This window comes from Oryzias latipes, chromosome 2, assembly GCF_053564925.1.
Source record: "Oryzias latipes strain Hd-rR chromosome 2, Olatipes_Hd-rR_3.1".
NCBI classification, from domain to species: Eukaryota; Metazoa; Chordata; class Actinopteri; order Beloniformes; family Adrianichthyidae; genus Oryzias; species Oryzias latipes.
Genome location: NC_136238.1, coordinates 44,753,828 through 44,769,825, shown reverse-complemented (window position 1 = coordinate 44,769,825; position 15,998 = coordinate 44,753,828). Strand labels below are relative to the sequence as shown.

The window sequence follows — 15,998 nt, the reverse complement described above, 5'->3', positions numbered from 1 at the left end:
ATCCTCTTTATCTGACATGAACAGCTGGGCTAAAGTTCTATCAAACACGCCAGGTTCCCTTTCGTCATTGTCAGAGTCTTTCTGGTGGCCGTCTGGCTCCTCAAGCCCAAGCTTTTACAATCCGTTCACAAAGTGTGGCATAACTCGCCCGGCGCTGCCTCCCAAAACAACAAAAGTTGACGTTTCCTGCCCTGTTGGACATATCCTACCGCCCTGCTCCCGTTCTTCTGGACGTTATGACTCACCAGGATGTTAAAAGTCAGCGGCGCTTCGTCCATGTTGGTGATGTGGCTGGGCTGGAGGTCAACGATCTTTCTACTGCACTAGGAGTGGAAGATGAACAGCTTTTCATTGTAGTCCGCTGGAAGTCGCTGCAGCATTGCAATCCTAGCCTGGATGGAAAGATGATGGCGTTTCATAAGGTGAAGGTGAATATTGTCTCTGTTAATAGCGTTACTGCCCTCAGTCGAATGGTGACTGCAGAGAAGTGTCTCCAAACAGTTCGCTGATCGTAAATCAATCGAGTCGCCTTGTTTTCACAGAAATTTAGCTGCGTCATCTTGACTTTTGGAGTTCGTTTTCTAGCTTCCTCCACTTGTGAATCATGGATTAATTCATCTTGAATTTTCTGCAGCTGCTCCCATGATCCACCTTGTAGATGATAGCTTGCAGTTTAAATCGTGTAACAGGGTTAGATAACTGCCTGAATAAAATGTATGCTGATAAAGTACATTTTGAATGCTTCAAAAAGAAATAATAAAACAGAACATTTAGTTTTTAGTATAAAATTACTATTTTGAATATTACTTTTCTTTCTTTTGACTATGATTTTGAACAAGAAAGTTGTCTTGTTGGATTACTTCAAAATACGTTGCAGTTTCAGGGCATTGATATCGAGTCACTCGATTGAAAACAAAAATGTGTATGCATAGTTTCTACAACTAAAGATAGAATGTCAGGAAAAGAAGATGCCTGCACAATGGAAGCAATCAAACACTGATGAAGTTTACATGCTATTAATTTTTTGTGGCATTAATTTATTCATGTAATGTAAATATAGAACATTGATCAAATGTTTAGATATAATCACTACCATCCTTAATGTCACAGCAGTGATGTCCTTAACAAGAGGCAGTGTGGTTTATGAACAACAATGCAATAGAAAAAATCCATTCCACCACATTTTGGGGTGTGTAGATAAAGCTGTAACAGAGCAGCTCCTGCAGAAAATTTCAGAAAAACCAAGTTGGGTTTTCTGATCCTAATAACCTTATGACCTTTTTCTAATTTTAACAGTCAGATGCCAGTTAGCCTACTTTGGCTCTTAATTAGCTCAATTGTTTTTGTCAGTTTGTTTTATCATTCTCTCATTATAATCTCTTTTTTTGACAAACATGGACTTGCACACAGTGAGAGGCATGCCTGATACTATTTTTGTGGACTGCTTCCCAAAACTTCTGGGCCCGAAACAATCCGCTAATGTATTGTCTACACAACCAGCTGTTGTCCCCTGGCAACACAAATGTGGTCAGAGATTGCTGGGTTTTTTTTATTGTTTGTTTTTTTATTTGTTTGTTGTTTTTGATGATCCAATTTCGATCCGATTTGATGCAGTCATTTACAGTTAGATTTACAGGCAGAAGTGAACATTGAATGGAAATAAATGAAGAGTTTTCTAACATCTGATGTGTCCTGAGAACATCTTTCTCATACACCTTTTTGGGGTTGTCATCTATAAGCTGCAACCATCAGAATCCAACTAAATCTGCTATACTTCAATTTGCTTTTTTTAATAGATGGACCTGTAAATACAAATGTGTTGTTTTTGATGATCCTGGTTTAATCTTCATCTCTTGAACAGCTTAATTGTGGTTGTAGTTTATGCTGATACAATGTGTATGTTGTCTTTGTCTGTGTTACCATGACAACACTGGAAATATTTGGTTCAATTCAAACACTTTTTATGTGATCGGTGATAGTTTTAAAAAGTAGTGACTACAGTTTATATTTTTTGGGTCATATGAGCAAAGAATTTCTTTAGGAAAGGATTTTCTCCTAAATGTATGAAGAAAGAGGCTGGTGTTCTTGTGATTCCTGTTTTCTAGTAGACATTAGAACTGTTCCTCTGTTCTTTTTGGTTCTCAGTGTTCTGTTCCAGTCTTTACTGTGAAGAATAAAGTGGACGTGAACATCAGTCAGAAGTGTGGAGTCTTTCCCACAGTCTGGGTTTCTGCTGTTTGCTGCTTCTCTGCTGGTTCCAAAGCTGGACTCTACAGGTCCAGTTCTGACTGCTGAACTCAGGACTGAGGTCAGATCACAGAGCTCCATCAGAAGCTGTGAAGAAGACTGAAGCAAACAAACAGCTTCTCTGTAGTTTTATCATCAGTCTGAGTGCAGCAGTGAGGTTCTGCTCCACAGACATCTGTCAACTTCAGTCTGGCTTAGAGTCTCTTTGAAATCCAGATTTGGTCTTGGAAGATGAATTCAGCATTTATGATGTGTTTTTAAGATAAGATAAGATATTCCTTTATTAGTCCCACGAAAGGGAAATTTCCTTGTTGCGGCAGCAGTACAGGTAAATGAGCAGTATATAAAAAAATATATAAATATTTTTACTTTGATCTGTTTTATCTTTTGAACAGGTTAGTCTTTTCAAAGTAAACCTGCAAAAATGTTTCCAGAATGTTGGGATACTAAAGAGATTGATAAAGTTAATCAAATATTGTTTTCCTAAATAAAATGTGTTTAGTGTTGTAGATTAACCATTTTTAAGTTAAATCTATTGTTACTTATTTGATGCATTTCTATTTTCAATTGGTCATTGATGCAATTACAGTAAAGAGGAAGGACTTTTATTTTGAAGTCTCATTATGTATCTTTTCAGCTCTTCCTCTAGACATGGTTTTAGTTTTGGAGGAGACGACCTTGAGATGAAGGAAGATGGTAAGAACAGAGCAGGAACAATCTGTCCAGACAGGCAAAGGGAATGGTATCCCACAATCCCTTGCTGTGCTGATCTAACAGCAGCACCAAAGTTACACCTTAGGTTAGGTGCCACTAAATCCTATTCAAATGGACACGCCATGCTGCTTCATAGTGGAAGATAAAAAGTCACACAAACATATAATAGTCACACAATAACAATATAATAATAGTTTATAAAATAGAAGTTCAGATCAGGCAGATTTGTTGAACAGCTAAATCAAGCCCTAAGAAAGTCTGAATGGAACCAAACTGTGATTAATAAATAAATCTGATGGAGAAATCAATAGAATCTGCAGTTTGGATCAGTTTCTATTGAAAAAGGCTGCATAAATATGACAGACAGCTTTCAGGTTCAGATTCTGAAAAACAGCAGAAACATGATCTGATGGAGGCTCTCATTTCTCCTCATTATTCTTCCAAACAGCCCAATCAAGTTGGCCCAAAGGCACATTGGCAGAGCAACATGTTGTCTATGAAGAACCTACTCAGCTGTGCTACAAATAACAACAAACATCCAAACCACAACGCTAAACAATCAAGACCAACACAACTGTCAACATCCAGAATCCAGCAAATATCCCAAAGAGAACATCATTACCCACAATGCACCTGTACAGGTCCTGCAGCAGACAGGGTCTTTCCAATAACTTTATTAGTCTCATCTTGTTGAAACTGGAAAGATTTTTCTTCAACGTTTAAAACAGAAAACAGGAAATGAAAATATTTGACAATCCAGTTGATGAGAAGCTGCAGAAAGACTGAAATCCATCAGATTGTAAAAACGTAGAGGTGATGATGATGATGATGATGAAGATCAGACGCTGATGTCACTGATGTTCTGGCTGTTGATGGGCTGGATGTGGGTCCTGGTGGTGCTGAAGAATGAAAGATCCTTCTACCTGCAGTCATTCCTGAAGGAAGCTGATTGCAGCTGTTCTCTCCTGACAGATGGAATTATGGGAAATGAAGTTCATGTTGAAGTGTGCTCCAAGCAGAACAGAAAGGTCTCAGGACTTGGATCAGCTGCTGCTCTCTGGGAGCGTGCACGTGCTGCTGCATGTGCTTCTGTCATGGCGTTCTGGATGAGCTGCTGAGGTCTGTTTGCATCCAGACTCTCAGCTGCTTTAGTCAAACTGCTGAGCCATGGAACAATGGAGCCGTTTCTGAAGGAAGAGGATCAAACATGATGCTCTGCAGGAAGTGGAGGTTTTTTAGAGTCTCCAGACTGTTTCTGAACGGCCAAAGAAAAGCAGCTGATGTGCTTCTGTCTCCTACCAGCAGGGAGCGCTCTCAGCCGGACAGAACAGATCCTCAATGCTGCTCTGAGAAGGAATCTTCTGTTCCAGAAGCAGAGACTGTTCACATCCAGGAGAATCTGGACTCCAAGGAATCCCAGAGAATCTCCTCTCTGCTGTTTGGACACTTTGACCAGCAGAGGGCAGCAGAACTTTCAGCAACTCTGGATCTGATCCCACAAAAACAATCCATGGATGATCAGATTTCAGAAGATTTGAAGGATCAAAGACAAAGATGTGAGAAGAAAGTCCAGAATGAATCCACTCTGACTTGTCCTCATGTCTCTGAAGCTTGTGTCTTCATGTCTTCACCTCAGAGTTTCTTCTGGATTCCATGTGGATCAATAATATTGATCATGTTCTGTTGTCATCAGAACTTCAGGCTTTTCTCTGCTGATGATCTCTGAGCTGAACTTCTTGGAGGAATTCCCGAATCTGGGATTTGGAGCAAACAGTCAGAACAAAGGAGGTTTCCATTTCTTCTAAGCTCTGCCAGAAGAAAAGAGCTGAAGCTTGAAGCTGAAGCAGCATTTGCTCCCAGAATCTGTCCTCCAGACCAACAAGTCCCACCACAGCCTTGAAGACGTTTCCAGAAGCAGCAGCAGACTGTGTTCCCATGACGACGCTGAAGTCAGCTGCTGCTCTGCAGGAGAAAGTCTGCAGCTCCTCAGTCAGGAAGCTCTTTCAAGCTCGTGCACATCTGTCAGTGCAGCAGCAGAAAGCCTGTTTCCCTGCAGGAAGTCTGAGACTTTTCAAAGTAAGAGCCTCATGTTGGCAGAGATGGGTTGGATTCTTTGATGCTCCAGTGTCTTTTGGATTCAGGATGAGTTCATGCAGATCTAGAAATCCCACCATGATGATCATCCTTGAGGAATTTCAAAATAAAAGACTTACAATCACTGCTGGATGAGAAATACATTTACTCTTTATTTTCTGTCAATAAATCATATTTATCAATAAATCCTTGATTGTAAATGATGGATCTAAAGTTGAAAAGAAGTCAAAGTGCTGACTCAGCACAGATCAAAGGAGACACAGATGATTTCCTGGAATGAAGAAAACATCAAACATCATGATGTGATCTGGAACTGAGCTGTTCTTCAGAAGATCCTCCCAAACATGGAAACTGTTGCTGCAACACGTGAAGCTTTGCTTCTGTTGCTAGGTAGATCTGATGGATCAGAAGCAGACTTCTGTCAGCTGGAACTGGGGCTTCTTCCAGACCATGACATGTTGTTCAATAAAGTTCATTCCAAAGCGTGACTGATTCATGAAGTGGTTCCTTGAGCCGTGAGTTTTGCCAGCAGCAGGAATCCCTGAGAGTTAGGAGACAGTTTGTGGAGAGAGTTTGTAGATTTAGGAGAAACCAACGTTTGAAATGAAACCAAAGTGTCCTAAAGCAAAATCACTGAGCACATCTCAATGTTCCACAAACAGTCATTTTCCACAGTGGACCGTCACCACACACTTTACAAGACAGTTTCTCACAACTTTATGACAACAAATCCTGAAATTGTTCCATTCAAGGAAACATTGACTAATATTTGGATTGATGCTGTTTTCCATCTGTGTTTTCAAACCTGCATCAAGAATTAGCTCATGTTTATTGATTCACTTTCTGTGGAAGTTTGGCTTCTCTGATGAACCACCAGAGGGCGACAGAGAACTGTTGAGATTATGAACACAACAGTCAAATATTTCTATTGTATCTATTTTACACATAAATACCTTTGGTGTTTTACTTTTTGAACTGTTTTCTGATTTATTTTAAAGAAAATAGCATCAAAGTAATTTCTTGGTGTGAACTCGTCTTTCTTGTCGTCTAACTGTAAACTCCAATTCAAACATGCTGACTAAACAAGGACAGATTTCCTAGAGATTTCCTAATTCTGCTTCCATGTGATCACGTGAAAACAGTCCAATGTTTTGGATTCTTCTTCTTCTTTCTCATTGACATTAAAGCTGCAGCTCTGTCACCAGGAAACAACATGTGACAGGTCCCAGTTTTTGGTGGAACAGCGTCTCTGTGATGCTGCAGACGCTGCTAAAACACAGTGGATTTCATTCTGTTCTATGGAGAAAAGACTGTTTGATTCATGTCTGATGAATTCATCTTGGAGGATTTATCCTCCACGTCTAGAAGTCCGCTCCGTGAAAATCCTGTCCCACTTTAAAGTGTTTCCATGGTGACAGAGGGAACAGCTGGTTAGCATCTTTCTAACTTGACTGAACTGAGGGTTGGGGCTTCCAGCACAGAACCAACCTGAGAGCAAATGAACATTCAAATCCTCCACAAGCTAAACCCCATCAGCGTTGGATTGCTGCTGACAGACAGACTTCATTGATGGCATCTTCCGTTCTGGACCTGACGTTTAGCACACCGTAGCTGGATTCCAGAGCGCTTTACCAAAGCGCCTTCAGCCCGTTTGGACTCTGGCGCTCCACGCGCTGATGAATAGTGGCGTTTGGGGGAAGTGCGGCTGCGCAGTCCGTCACTGAACACCGTCACTGCCTGGATCTCTGTCTGGGTCCTAGTGCCCTAAAGGTTACAGCTCCTGGTTCCACAAGAAAAAAGTCCATTCTAGAGGCCACTCTGACGTCATCATCATCAATGACAGCGTTACCTAGCAACCATAGCAAGACCATAGCAGCTATAGAGGGAAACACAACAAACCATCAACGGCGGTTAAAGCAGTCAGACGTTTGTTCTGCAGCTCAGCAAAAATCTCTGCTTTAGGTTTTGGGGAGAAAAACAAAGGAAAACACACGGAGAAGGATTCTGCAAAGGAAATCCCAAGTTCTATTGGTAAGTCAGCGTCCTGGAAACATGCTTTGTTGGTTCTGAAGTGGCATGAATGCAGACTTAGATTGGTTTGTTTCCTTGGATTCTTCAGATGGATTCAAGCTGGAAATGTTGTCAGCATAAAGCAAGTTTGGACTAAACTAAAGCAGAAAGTGGCTTTGAAGATGGTCAGGAGAAATGAGGGCTTTTTTCAGGAATTCTGGGAAGAGGAGGACTTCTCCAAACAACCAGAATCTAGGAGGAGGTTTTTTCAGCATTCAGATCAGGATTTAGCATGAGCTTCAATCCCATTTTGGTTCAATCCAAATGTTTACCGTCATATTCAGGAGTTCAACTCTGAAAGCCACCATGACATCAGAAACATTAAAGACCCTGTTACCTAGCAACCAAACACAACACACTGTAGACTATTCAAACTGGACATTTTGGGCCAACAATTCTGTTCTAACTCAAGTTTTTATGAAAAATCCAAATGATGGAAACAGATTGTGTAAAGGAAATGAGGATCTATTGGTGAGTCACAGTCCTGGAAACATGAGTTGTGCTCTGATGAAGACGCCTGATCCAAATGTGGATTTTTGAAATGTTCTTCATGAGATTCAAACTGATTGAAGCTTTGAATTAAAGGTGTCAACACATTTCTGCATTGGATTCATTCTGTTTCAGTGTCTAAGGTTGGTTTGTGGCAGAAACCAAGTTTTTGTTGAACAGTAGCGTTTGAAAAAGCAGAAAGTGGCTTTGAAGATGGTCAGGAGAACTTCTTTGAAGAGGAGGACTTCTCCAAACAACCACAACCTTAGAGGAAGTTTTCTGAGCATTCAGAGAATGCTTTTCCAATGACTCATCATTTTCCACATGAAGCTAAGGAGTTTTTCCAAATGCATGCTGGGTATTCTTAGTTCTAGCTTGGAAAGCACTTTGTGGGATTTCCCTGGAAAACCTGCTTTATCAATCATTTTGGTCTCTTTTTCTTCTTCTAAGTTCCAGCTTGGTGAGTGTGCAGGTCGCCATGGCAACCACTGTCCAGGTCAAAGGGAGGACCACGGCCATCCAGTCTCCAGGCTTTTGGATTGATTTGGATTTGAGAAACATTTGTTTCCCACATTTTAATAGTAGAATTCAACACGGGACATATAGTGGATTGTAAGAATAGGAACAAAAACAGCAACAACCAAATAATCCTCCTCCCCTTAAAACATGCATTTGACTCTGAACAAGTCTAAACCAAATCCAAGCAAAGACCAGCGCTGGGGCTCCTGCTAGTTTCTTTTAGAAGAGCCTGCCTCTTCCAAACATAGAATGTTCAACAACTAGAGCTAAAAATGTCTGTTGGTAGATTTCTGGATGTTGGCCGTATCCCAGCGAGCAAGGCCAAGTCAGCCCCAGATGGTTTCAAAGTGGACAGAAAATGTTTTTAGGAGTTTCTAGAATGTTCAACAACTAGAGCTAAATGAAACTAGTGCATGAAATGACAAAGAACTTCCTGTTTGAAAGGAATCTCATGATGGCTTCCACCTGTCTCTGTGCTTTTCCTTTCTTTTTTGGGTTTCTCCTCTTTGGGAGGTTACACAAAACTGCACTTTAACCCAGAAGGAAACAACAACCGAAGAATAGGAACAAAAACAGCAACAACCAAATAATCCTCCTCCCCTTAAAACCTGCATTTGACTCTGAACAAGTCTAAACCAAATCCAAGCAAAGACCAGCGCTGGGGCTCCTCTGAAGGTCCAGACACAGAGAGGCCCAGAGTGACCCCCATTTCTCCAGTGGCTGACTCCGCCCCTTAGGACGTCCCCCTGTGTGGATCAGTGGAACCTGCTGCAAATGCAGGCTCTGGTTCTAACTGCTGGATCAGAAGTGGAATGGGAGCTGTAGTGGTGTGTCTGCAGCTGGATGTGGAACACATGAGGGAGGGGTCAAAGGTCAATGTTGTCAGTCTATTCTCCAACAATGCTCCAACATCTTCAAAGGTTTCTGGTCCCAAATCCAGAGTGGAGCTGGTAGGACGTGATCATTTCAGCCTCAGATTTGGGATCTGTCATCTCTCTGCCACCGTGACACCGAGTGATGAGTTCATGCTCCAAAGCGGCCCCATCGCTGGCTTTAGGGACTATTCCAAAAGCTTTCAATGATGGCGGGGAATGAACATTAGGAACAGATGACGGCTTGAAATGTCTGCTGTTGGTTTCTGATCCAGACAGAAATTCAATCAAATGTCTGTGAATCCAGGATTTCCTTAGAATCTTTGACTCTAGATTCAGATCCATCTGGTTCAAAGGATGAAACTGCAGCTAAAAGTCTTTCAAAAGTCCAAATCCTCAAAGATGAAACAGAAAGTTCCTAGAAAGTCAAATGAAAAACAATCAGATTGTCTTAGATAAACCTGTTTGGAAGTTAAAGCATAGAAACAAAGAAAGTTCCAGAAGCTAAAAGCCTGAAATCAAGAAAAGTCCAAAGAAAAACAGAAATCCCACATTTGGATCAGTAAAGACATGAATTCTCCAGAAAGATCCAGAAACAGCTCTGAGCAGCAGCCATGAAGGGACTGAGAACAGACGGACATCAAAGCAGAATCCAAGCAGCACCTTCATCCTGATGAAGCTCCGCCCTCTGACCTTCAGCAGTCATCTCCAGGCTCCGCCCCCAGTCTGTGACGGCTGGATGATGCTGTCCTCCACCTGCAGCTGGACCTGGATGTTCTCTCAGACCATGTGGCCTCATGGATCAGAAGGTTGAGGGTTCAAGTCCCTTCATGGTTGAAGTCAGACAGAAAGTGAAGAAGAGGGAACATTCAGAGCAGTTTCTGTGCTGTTTGCTTCCTCATGAGTCCCGTCTAGATCAGGTCTGGATCCCAGTCAGAAAGGGATCAGGAAATCTGCAGATCAAACCTTCATTTACTGAAATGGAAAACATCAACTGACTTTCTACACATTCTACTTCCATTCATCAAACTCCAACAGGAAGAAGATTTCCAATCAATCAAATCTGTTGATTTCCTGACAAACCTTGTTTTCTCTTCCTGTTTGAATGTTTGATTGTTTTCAAACATGAAGAGAGTTTTTTTTCCTGTTTTTAGCTTGAAATTTCTGTTGAAATGTAAAGGTTCATTCAGAATTCCCCAGTGGCCTCATGTTGGAGGAGGGGCTTCATGAGATGGGGGCGGAGCTTGAACACACACCGCTTCCTGGAACCCAAACTCAGGCTAAGTGGAGGAAAAGTTGGGATTTCTGGTGTTTGTAAAGATCTGGAATGGTTTCCTCCCACAAAAAGGCCTTTTTCTAGTTTCCTGCAGATGAATTCTTTTCCTGCTGGGAGTTCTCATCTGGGTTTGCAGATTCTTAGTTGGAGGAAAACTTGGAGCAAATTCTTCCCAGAAAAAGGATTTTCTCTGGAGTGAATTGACATGAACAGAGTGAGTTTGGACTGAAAGCAGCAACAGGGAGGAGATGTTAGAGCTTCATCAGAAAACAGCTTTCTGGAGGAGTTGGAAGACGTCAACAGTCACAGTGATGGTGAGGAGGAGGAGCTAAAGATGGAGGAGCAGCAGGAGGAGGTTCTTCACTGAAGGAGAGCACAAGTCCAGCTTGTCAGTGCTTTGCTGATTGGCTAGTTGGATGTGTTCTTTGATGAGCTTTTCAATCTGACGTCTGCTTGGAGGACTGTTTTCATCCTTTTGGATGATTCCACTATTTGAACCAGACCTGGAACTAGAAGAGACTCAATGAGAACAGAAAGACAAGAAAGGATCCAAACCAAACTCTTCTTCTGTCTGACTTCAACCATGAAGGGACTTGAACCCTCAACCTTCTGATCCATGAGGCCACATGGTCTGAGAGAACATCTAGTTGGCTTCAGATTTCAGAGTTTCCCAAACAAGCAGTAGCACAACTCCACTTTTCTCTCCAAGCCCATCCTCTGAAATCTGATCTTCTGAGGGACGAGAACACATGGAGACTGAGACTACCGGAGCATCACTAGAAGGACAGTTGGACTCCCCTCTGGAGAAAGAAGGCTGGAGCATGTTGACGTGACAAACTCCACATTTCTTCTCTTTGTCAGGAGTTGGGATCCTAAAATTGGTGTCATTCATTTTCTTTTCCAGCTCATATGGAGCAGAAAACTGTGCCTGTAGGCTGGAAGCAGGCAAAGGCAACAACAGCAACACTTCCTCACCTGCAGCTGTTGTTGTTTGTGTGTTGATCCACAAACACATGCTGTGAAGAGGAAGCTGCAGTGAAGGCAGCCATGTTGGAGCCTCACACATGTTCTCATTAGGATCAAATGAACCAGTGTGTTTGAGACTGAAAGAAAGACTGAAGGACAAAGAAATATGAAGATTCATTCAGGATCAAATCCAGACTTTATTCATGTCTGCAGACAAAAAAGCTGCAGACATTTTACAGACACAATTGAGGTTTTTCAACACTTTTCTGAGCAGAAGATGCAGTTCTGGATACAGCCAGAAGGTGTCGCCCTTCTCATTTCTAATCCAAGTTCAAACTACAGACCTGACTGATTTGGTTTGGTTTTTGTTCTTTTATCCATCATGTATGAAGACATCAGACCTAGAATTACAGAAAAAACATCAAAAATGTTTCACAAACTTATTTTAATAAACTGAAATGTATAATTTCTGTCTATTGGAAGTCATTTGAAGTGAAGCTGTGAAAGTGACCACATTTGTTCAACAACCTCATAGCAACAAGAAACAAAGCAGATTTCTCTCCAAAGAAGTTTTTTTCCTCCGTTTTCCATCCAAACAAAGACAAACAGATGTTCTGTTTGGCAGAAATGTGTTTCCACCCAGAGGAACCTGCAGCAGCTGCTGATCCATCAGAAGATTCTGGACCTGCAGAGACTTCCCACACAGCTGCCTCTGCCTCCAAAGAAGCTGCTGATCTGCATGGAGAGAGAGAGAGAGAGAGAGAGAGAGAGAGAGCTCCAAGTCTCTGCAACCAGAGAACAGAAGCACAGAGCTGAAGCAAACATCCCAGAACCTTTGCTTTGGGAGTCTGATCCGCTTCAAGACAAAGTCCCACATGGAAGAGATCAAAGTGAGCTAACCAAGCGCTTCATCCAAGAGAAGCAGCTCCAAAGCACAAAGACTCCGTCTGGTTGCAGGAACTCTGGGAAAGAAGGAGCAGGAGGAAACATCAGCTAACATGTCAGCAGTCTGTGGCTGAGACCAAGACAACACTCCTGCAGAGAGAGAGAGAGAGAGAGAGAGAGAGAGAGAGAGAGCTGGAAGCTGCTGTCAGTACAGAGAAAAGCAGGACAGCTGAAGCTCCCAGACTCTCAGCCCAACAGCTGAAGGAGTCCTCTGGACTCCAAGCTGATCTGCTCCCAATCCAAGAACATGTCCAGAAGGACAAAGACTCCTCCCTCCCTCCCACCTCCTGACTGACTGACACCACAGAGGGAGGCAACAGTCCCATGGAGACCAGCTCTGATGGAGAACCACAAGAACCTGGAAGGAGAACGGCAGCAGTGAACGGCAGCAAGAACAGTCCTCCCTTTTGGGGGAGATCTCCTCACTCACAGAGACCCTCAAGAAGAAGGAGGAGGAGGAGAAAATGATGCTTTCAAAGACCTTGATGGACACATTCAATCAGATCAAAGAGGAGATTGAAAACCTGCAGAAATCTGGGATGCAGAGATTCCTTCAGTTTTTCCAAAGATCTGAAAGACAAAATTGATCCAAACTGGATTGATTTTGGTACTTTGAGTTTTTCTACATTTGACAGAAACCAAAGTGGGAGGAGTCATCTTTATGAGGTCCATCAGAATCAGAATTCATCAGAATTTTTTATGGTCTTATAATCTTCATACGCCATCATTAAAATCTCAGACTCCGTCTCACTGAAGTGTAGCGCCTTCTCTCTTTTTTTCTCGTTTCCATGGTGACTCAGGAAATCGGCGATCCATTGAGAATGTCTTGGATCTTCCCTCAACGTTGGAGTCTGGTCCTGCATTTGGGTCATCCTGATATACCGTAACAAATCCTCTTTTCTGTGCTGCAGAAGCAGCTGATTCAAGGTGATTACGTAATCACCTCCCTACTGTGCAGCACTGCATCTCAGTGTGAGGCTGCTTTCTCCACATAAGAATCCACTGGGATTGTGTCAACTCTTGAATAGTTACTGGAATAAAAAGAATGGAAACACTGGAGATAAAGCCCCTATGTCAAAGCACATGTGTGTGTTTTATTTCAGAACTTATGTCAGTAAGCTTTAGACTTTATTTGGTTAGAAAACTTAAAATCCAACATTATTCTGCATTTCAGAGCAATACAACATTGCTCCCAAGTGCATTTTTACTACACTCTGCTATATTTATAAAGATTGTGAGTCAGCCATCTTAGACGTTGCAAATAAAAAAGGAGAGAAAATGAACAGGACTACCAGCACTGTAAAACACAATGATCATATCATATCAATAGACTGAAAGATCATATTTCGCCTCAATAATAAATTACACAACACAAAGTGTAAAATTCATTAAAATACAACATTGTGCATTTTTATTTCCACTGTTCTTGTTATTTGCAGTGAGGAGGCCATTTGATATATTTGGTTCTTTACTGCACTGATTATCTAAGTTATTACATTGGAGTAAATTATTATAATTATTATTAATTATTATTATCAAATTGAAATTTTCCTTAAAGTAAATACAGAAACAAGTTAAAGTAATTACAGAAACATATAAGCAACCTTTCTCCTCTTGACTTCATCATGCGCTAGCATGCTAGCTCGTTAGCTTGCTAACTCGTCCAACTTGTGGTTAGCTTATTAAAAAAACTGAAGAACAATCTTCAACTCACCAGGATCTCTCTTTTAAACACAACTCTGTTTGAAGATCTTTAGAATACTTCTTCAGTGTCGATTCGTGCCAAGTTCCTATTTCTGTATGTTTTCCAGAAGCACACTGATGTCCTCTCATCTCACCGTGTCGTCACAGATGGAAAAAACCTTGAGAAATATGGAGTGATATTTCTGCCACCACGTTGCACACAAAACTTTCTAAGTTGCAAGAGAAAATATTAAATATTTGCTTTTTAATAATTTTTTATTGTGCTTTACTTTTTTTGCTTTCAAAAGTTTTTTTTTTTTTTTGCATTTGCAAAATGCATGTTTTTGCATGCGTTGTGTCAAATCTTGCTTTTGTCCTATCTTTGATTTTGCTGACCACTTTGAGCGCAACTTAGCGTGATATGACAGCCACTGCCAGCGCCAAAAAAGTTTTCGCTTGCGTTGTGTGTCATCTCACTTTTTTCTATCTTTGATTTTGCTGAGTTAAGTTTCAGTGTAGTATTCAGTTTTCAGATTAGTTTGTAAACATTTTCAGGAACGAGGAGAGATCTTTTAGCGGTAACGATGTCCCCACATTAGAAAAAAGCTCTCTCACTCAGGACAGAGGTTGCAGAAATGGAGAGATACCTCTTTGCCAATTTTGCAATGTGCTTATAGCTGGTCCCATTGGTTCTTCCCAATTCAATAGGGATACATCCTGTTGCTCTGTATTTGGTAATCTTTACCTTTATCTCCTCCAAAATAGCAGACTTATTTTCCACCGGCAACTGAAAGACTTTGCCAAACAGTTCAGTCATTACTAATTACAGACAATCCGGTGATGCCGTTTTAAATGGATTAGCAGATTAGATGTTTTACCGCGGCATACGCGATCTCCGTGAAACAATGTCGGCACACGGTGTTCGACTTATCCAACAGTATTTTCCCTTCATGGATGAATACAACAAATCAAAAGTGTTCCCACACAGGAGAGCGTAAGGAGATGGGTGGGTCCTCAAGTTCTGGTATTGCGTCTGCATTAGCCATAGTGCTATAGTTGACATGCTAACTGTCCGTCACCTAATGGCGTCTTGGCGAAAACTCGCAGTTAACATTAGTTCCGTCTCGGCGCAAAGTTAAAACATTGGGGGGAACAAAAACAAAAAAATGTATAAAATTTAAAAACTAAAACGGTACAAAGGTGAACCGAACCGAAAGTGCCATACCGAAACGTTCTGGTACAACTACGTGTACTGTTACACCCCTATTACTTGACCTAACAAAGTATATACTGCAGTCATTATTTTTGTTTAAATGTTTATTCAATGTTCACTGATCACATTAAAAGTATTCAAGTTTGCTGTATTTTTTAACGACAAGGTTCATGGCATTAAAAAGGCCATCAACTCCACAACACATAACTATCCAACGGCCACCTACTCACTCTAAGCTGACTCACTTTGTACCTGTCACTGACCAAACTGTCCAAGAGACTAGGGCTGCACGATATGAGGAAAACTCGCGATATGCGATATTAGAGATTAATATTGCGATAACGGTATAATTTGCGGTATATAAACAAATGAAAAAATAAACCAAAACATCATTCCCATTTCATTGCAACAGTTCAAAAATTATACTCCAAATGACCCTCGTCGAGATAGGTGACAGTCTAACATAATGCGATTGGTCAAATGCATAAAGAGATCTATTTTATTCGTTAAATGCTTCAACCTGCCATAAGGTTGTATTAAGGTTGTATTTACGATTTATTGCGATTTTTGCTGTCTTTTGCGATATGCATATTGCAGAGCTGGATATTGCGATAACGATAAATTTGCGGTATATTGTGCAGGCCTACAAGAGACCATCACCCGTCTGAGCTTGTCTACATGCCTTGATGTGTTACCCACTAGATTTCTAAAGTCTCTCCTGAACAGTGTGTTGCCACCAATTACTCAAGTAGTTAACGTGTCTCTTCAATCTGGAATATTTCCCGAGGCCTTAAAAACTGCAGTCATTAAACCTCTCCTGAAGAAGGGCAGTCTTGATCCCACTGTACCGAATAATTACAGACCTATCTCTAATCTGCCATTTTTAGGAAAAGTCCTTGAAAAAGTTGTC

At 41.3% G+C, this 15,998-nt stretch overlaps 2 protein-coding genes and 1 long non-coding RNA gene across 4 annotated transcripts in view; 1 reads left to right on the top strand and 2 right to left on the bottom strand.

The window, feature by feature from the left end:
* The window catches only part of LOC144989024 (NACHT, LRR and PYD domains-containing protein 12-like), a 166,787-nt gene that overhangs the window by 95,423 nt on the left and 55,366 nt on the right, over positions 1–15,998 (top strand). The gene's annotated exons all lie outside the window — the stretch shown is intronic.
* LOC144989280 (uncharacterized) overlaps positions 1–15,998 on the bottom strand; it is a 160,981-nt gene that overhangs the window by 119,912 nt on the left and 25,071 nt on the right. Inside the window, exon 4 of one of the 2 annotated variants that reach the window (XM_078941441.1) lies at positions 11,421–14,054. The exons of the other annotated variant lie outside the window; for it this stretch is intronic. Coding sequence (XP_078797567.1) covers positions 14,038–14,054 — 17 coding nt within the window. The 3' untranslated portion in view covers positions 11,421–14,037. Of the gene's footprint in view, positions 1–11,420; positions 14,055–15,998 lie in introns of those variants that run through there. 2 annotated transcript variants of the gene reach the window in all.
* LOC144989587 (uncharacterized) lies at positions 5,184–7,181 on the bottom strand. Its single transcript, XR_013653849.1, has 2 exons — positions 6,544–7,181; positions 5,184–5,596 (listed from the first exon to the last, which is right to left on the bottom strand). It is a non-coding gene; the product is annotated as an uncharacterized LOC144989587 (long non-coding RNA).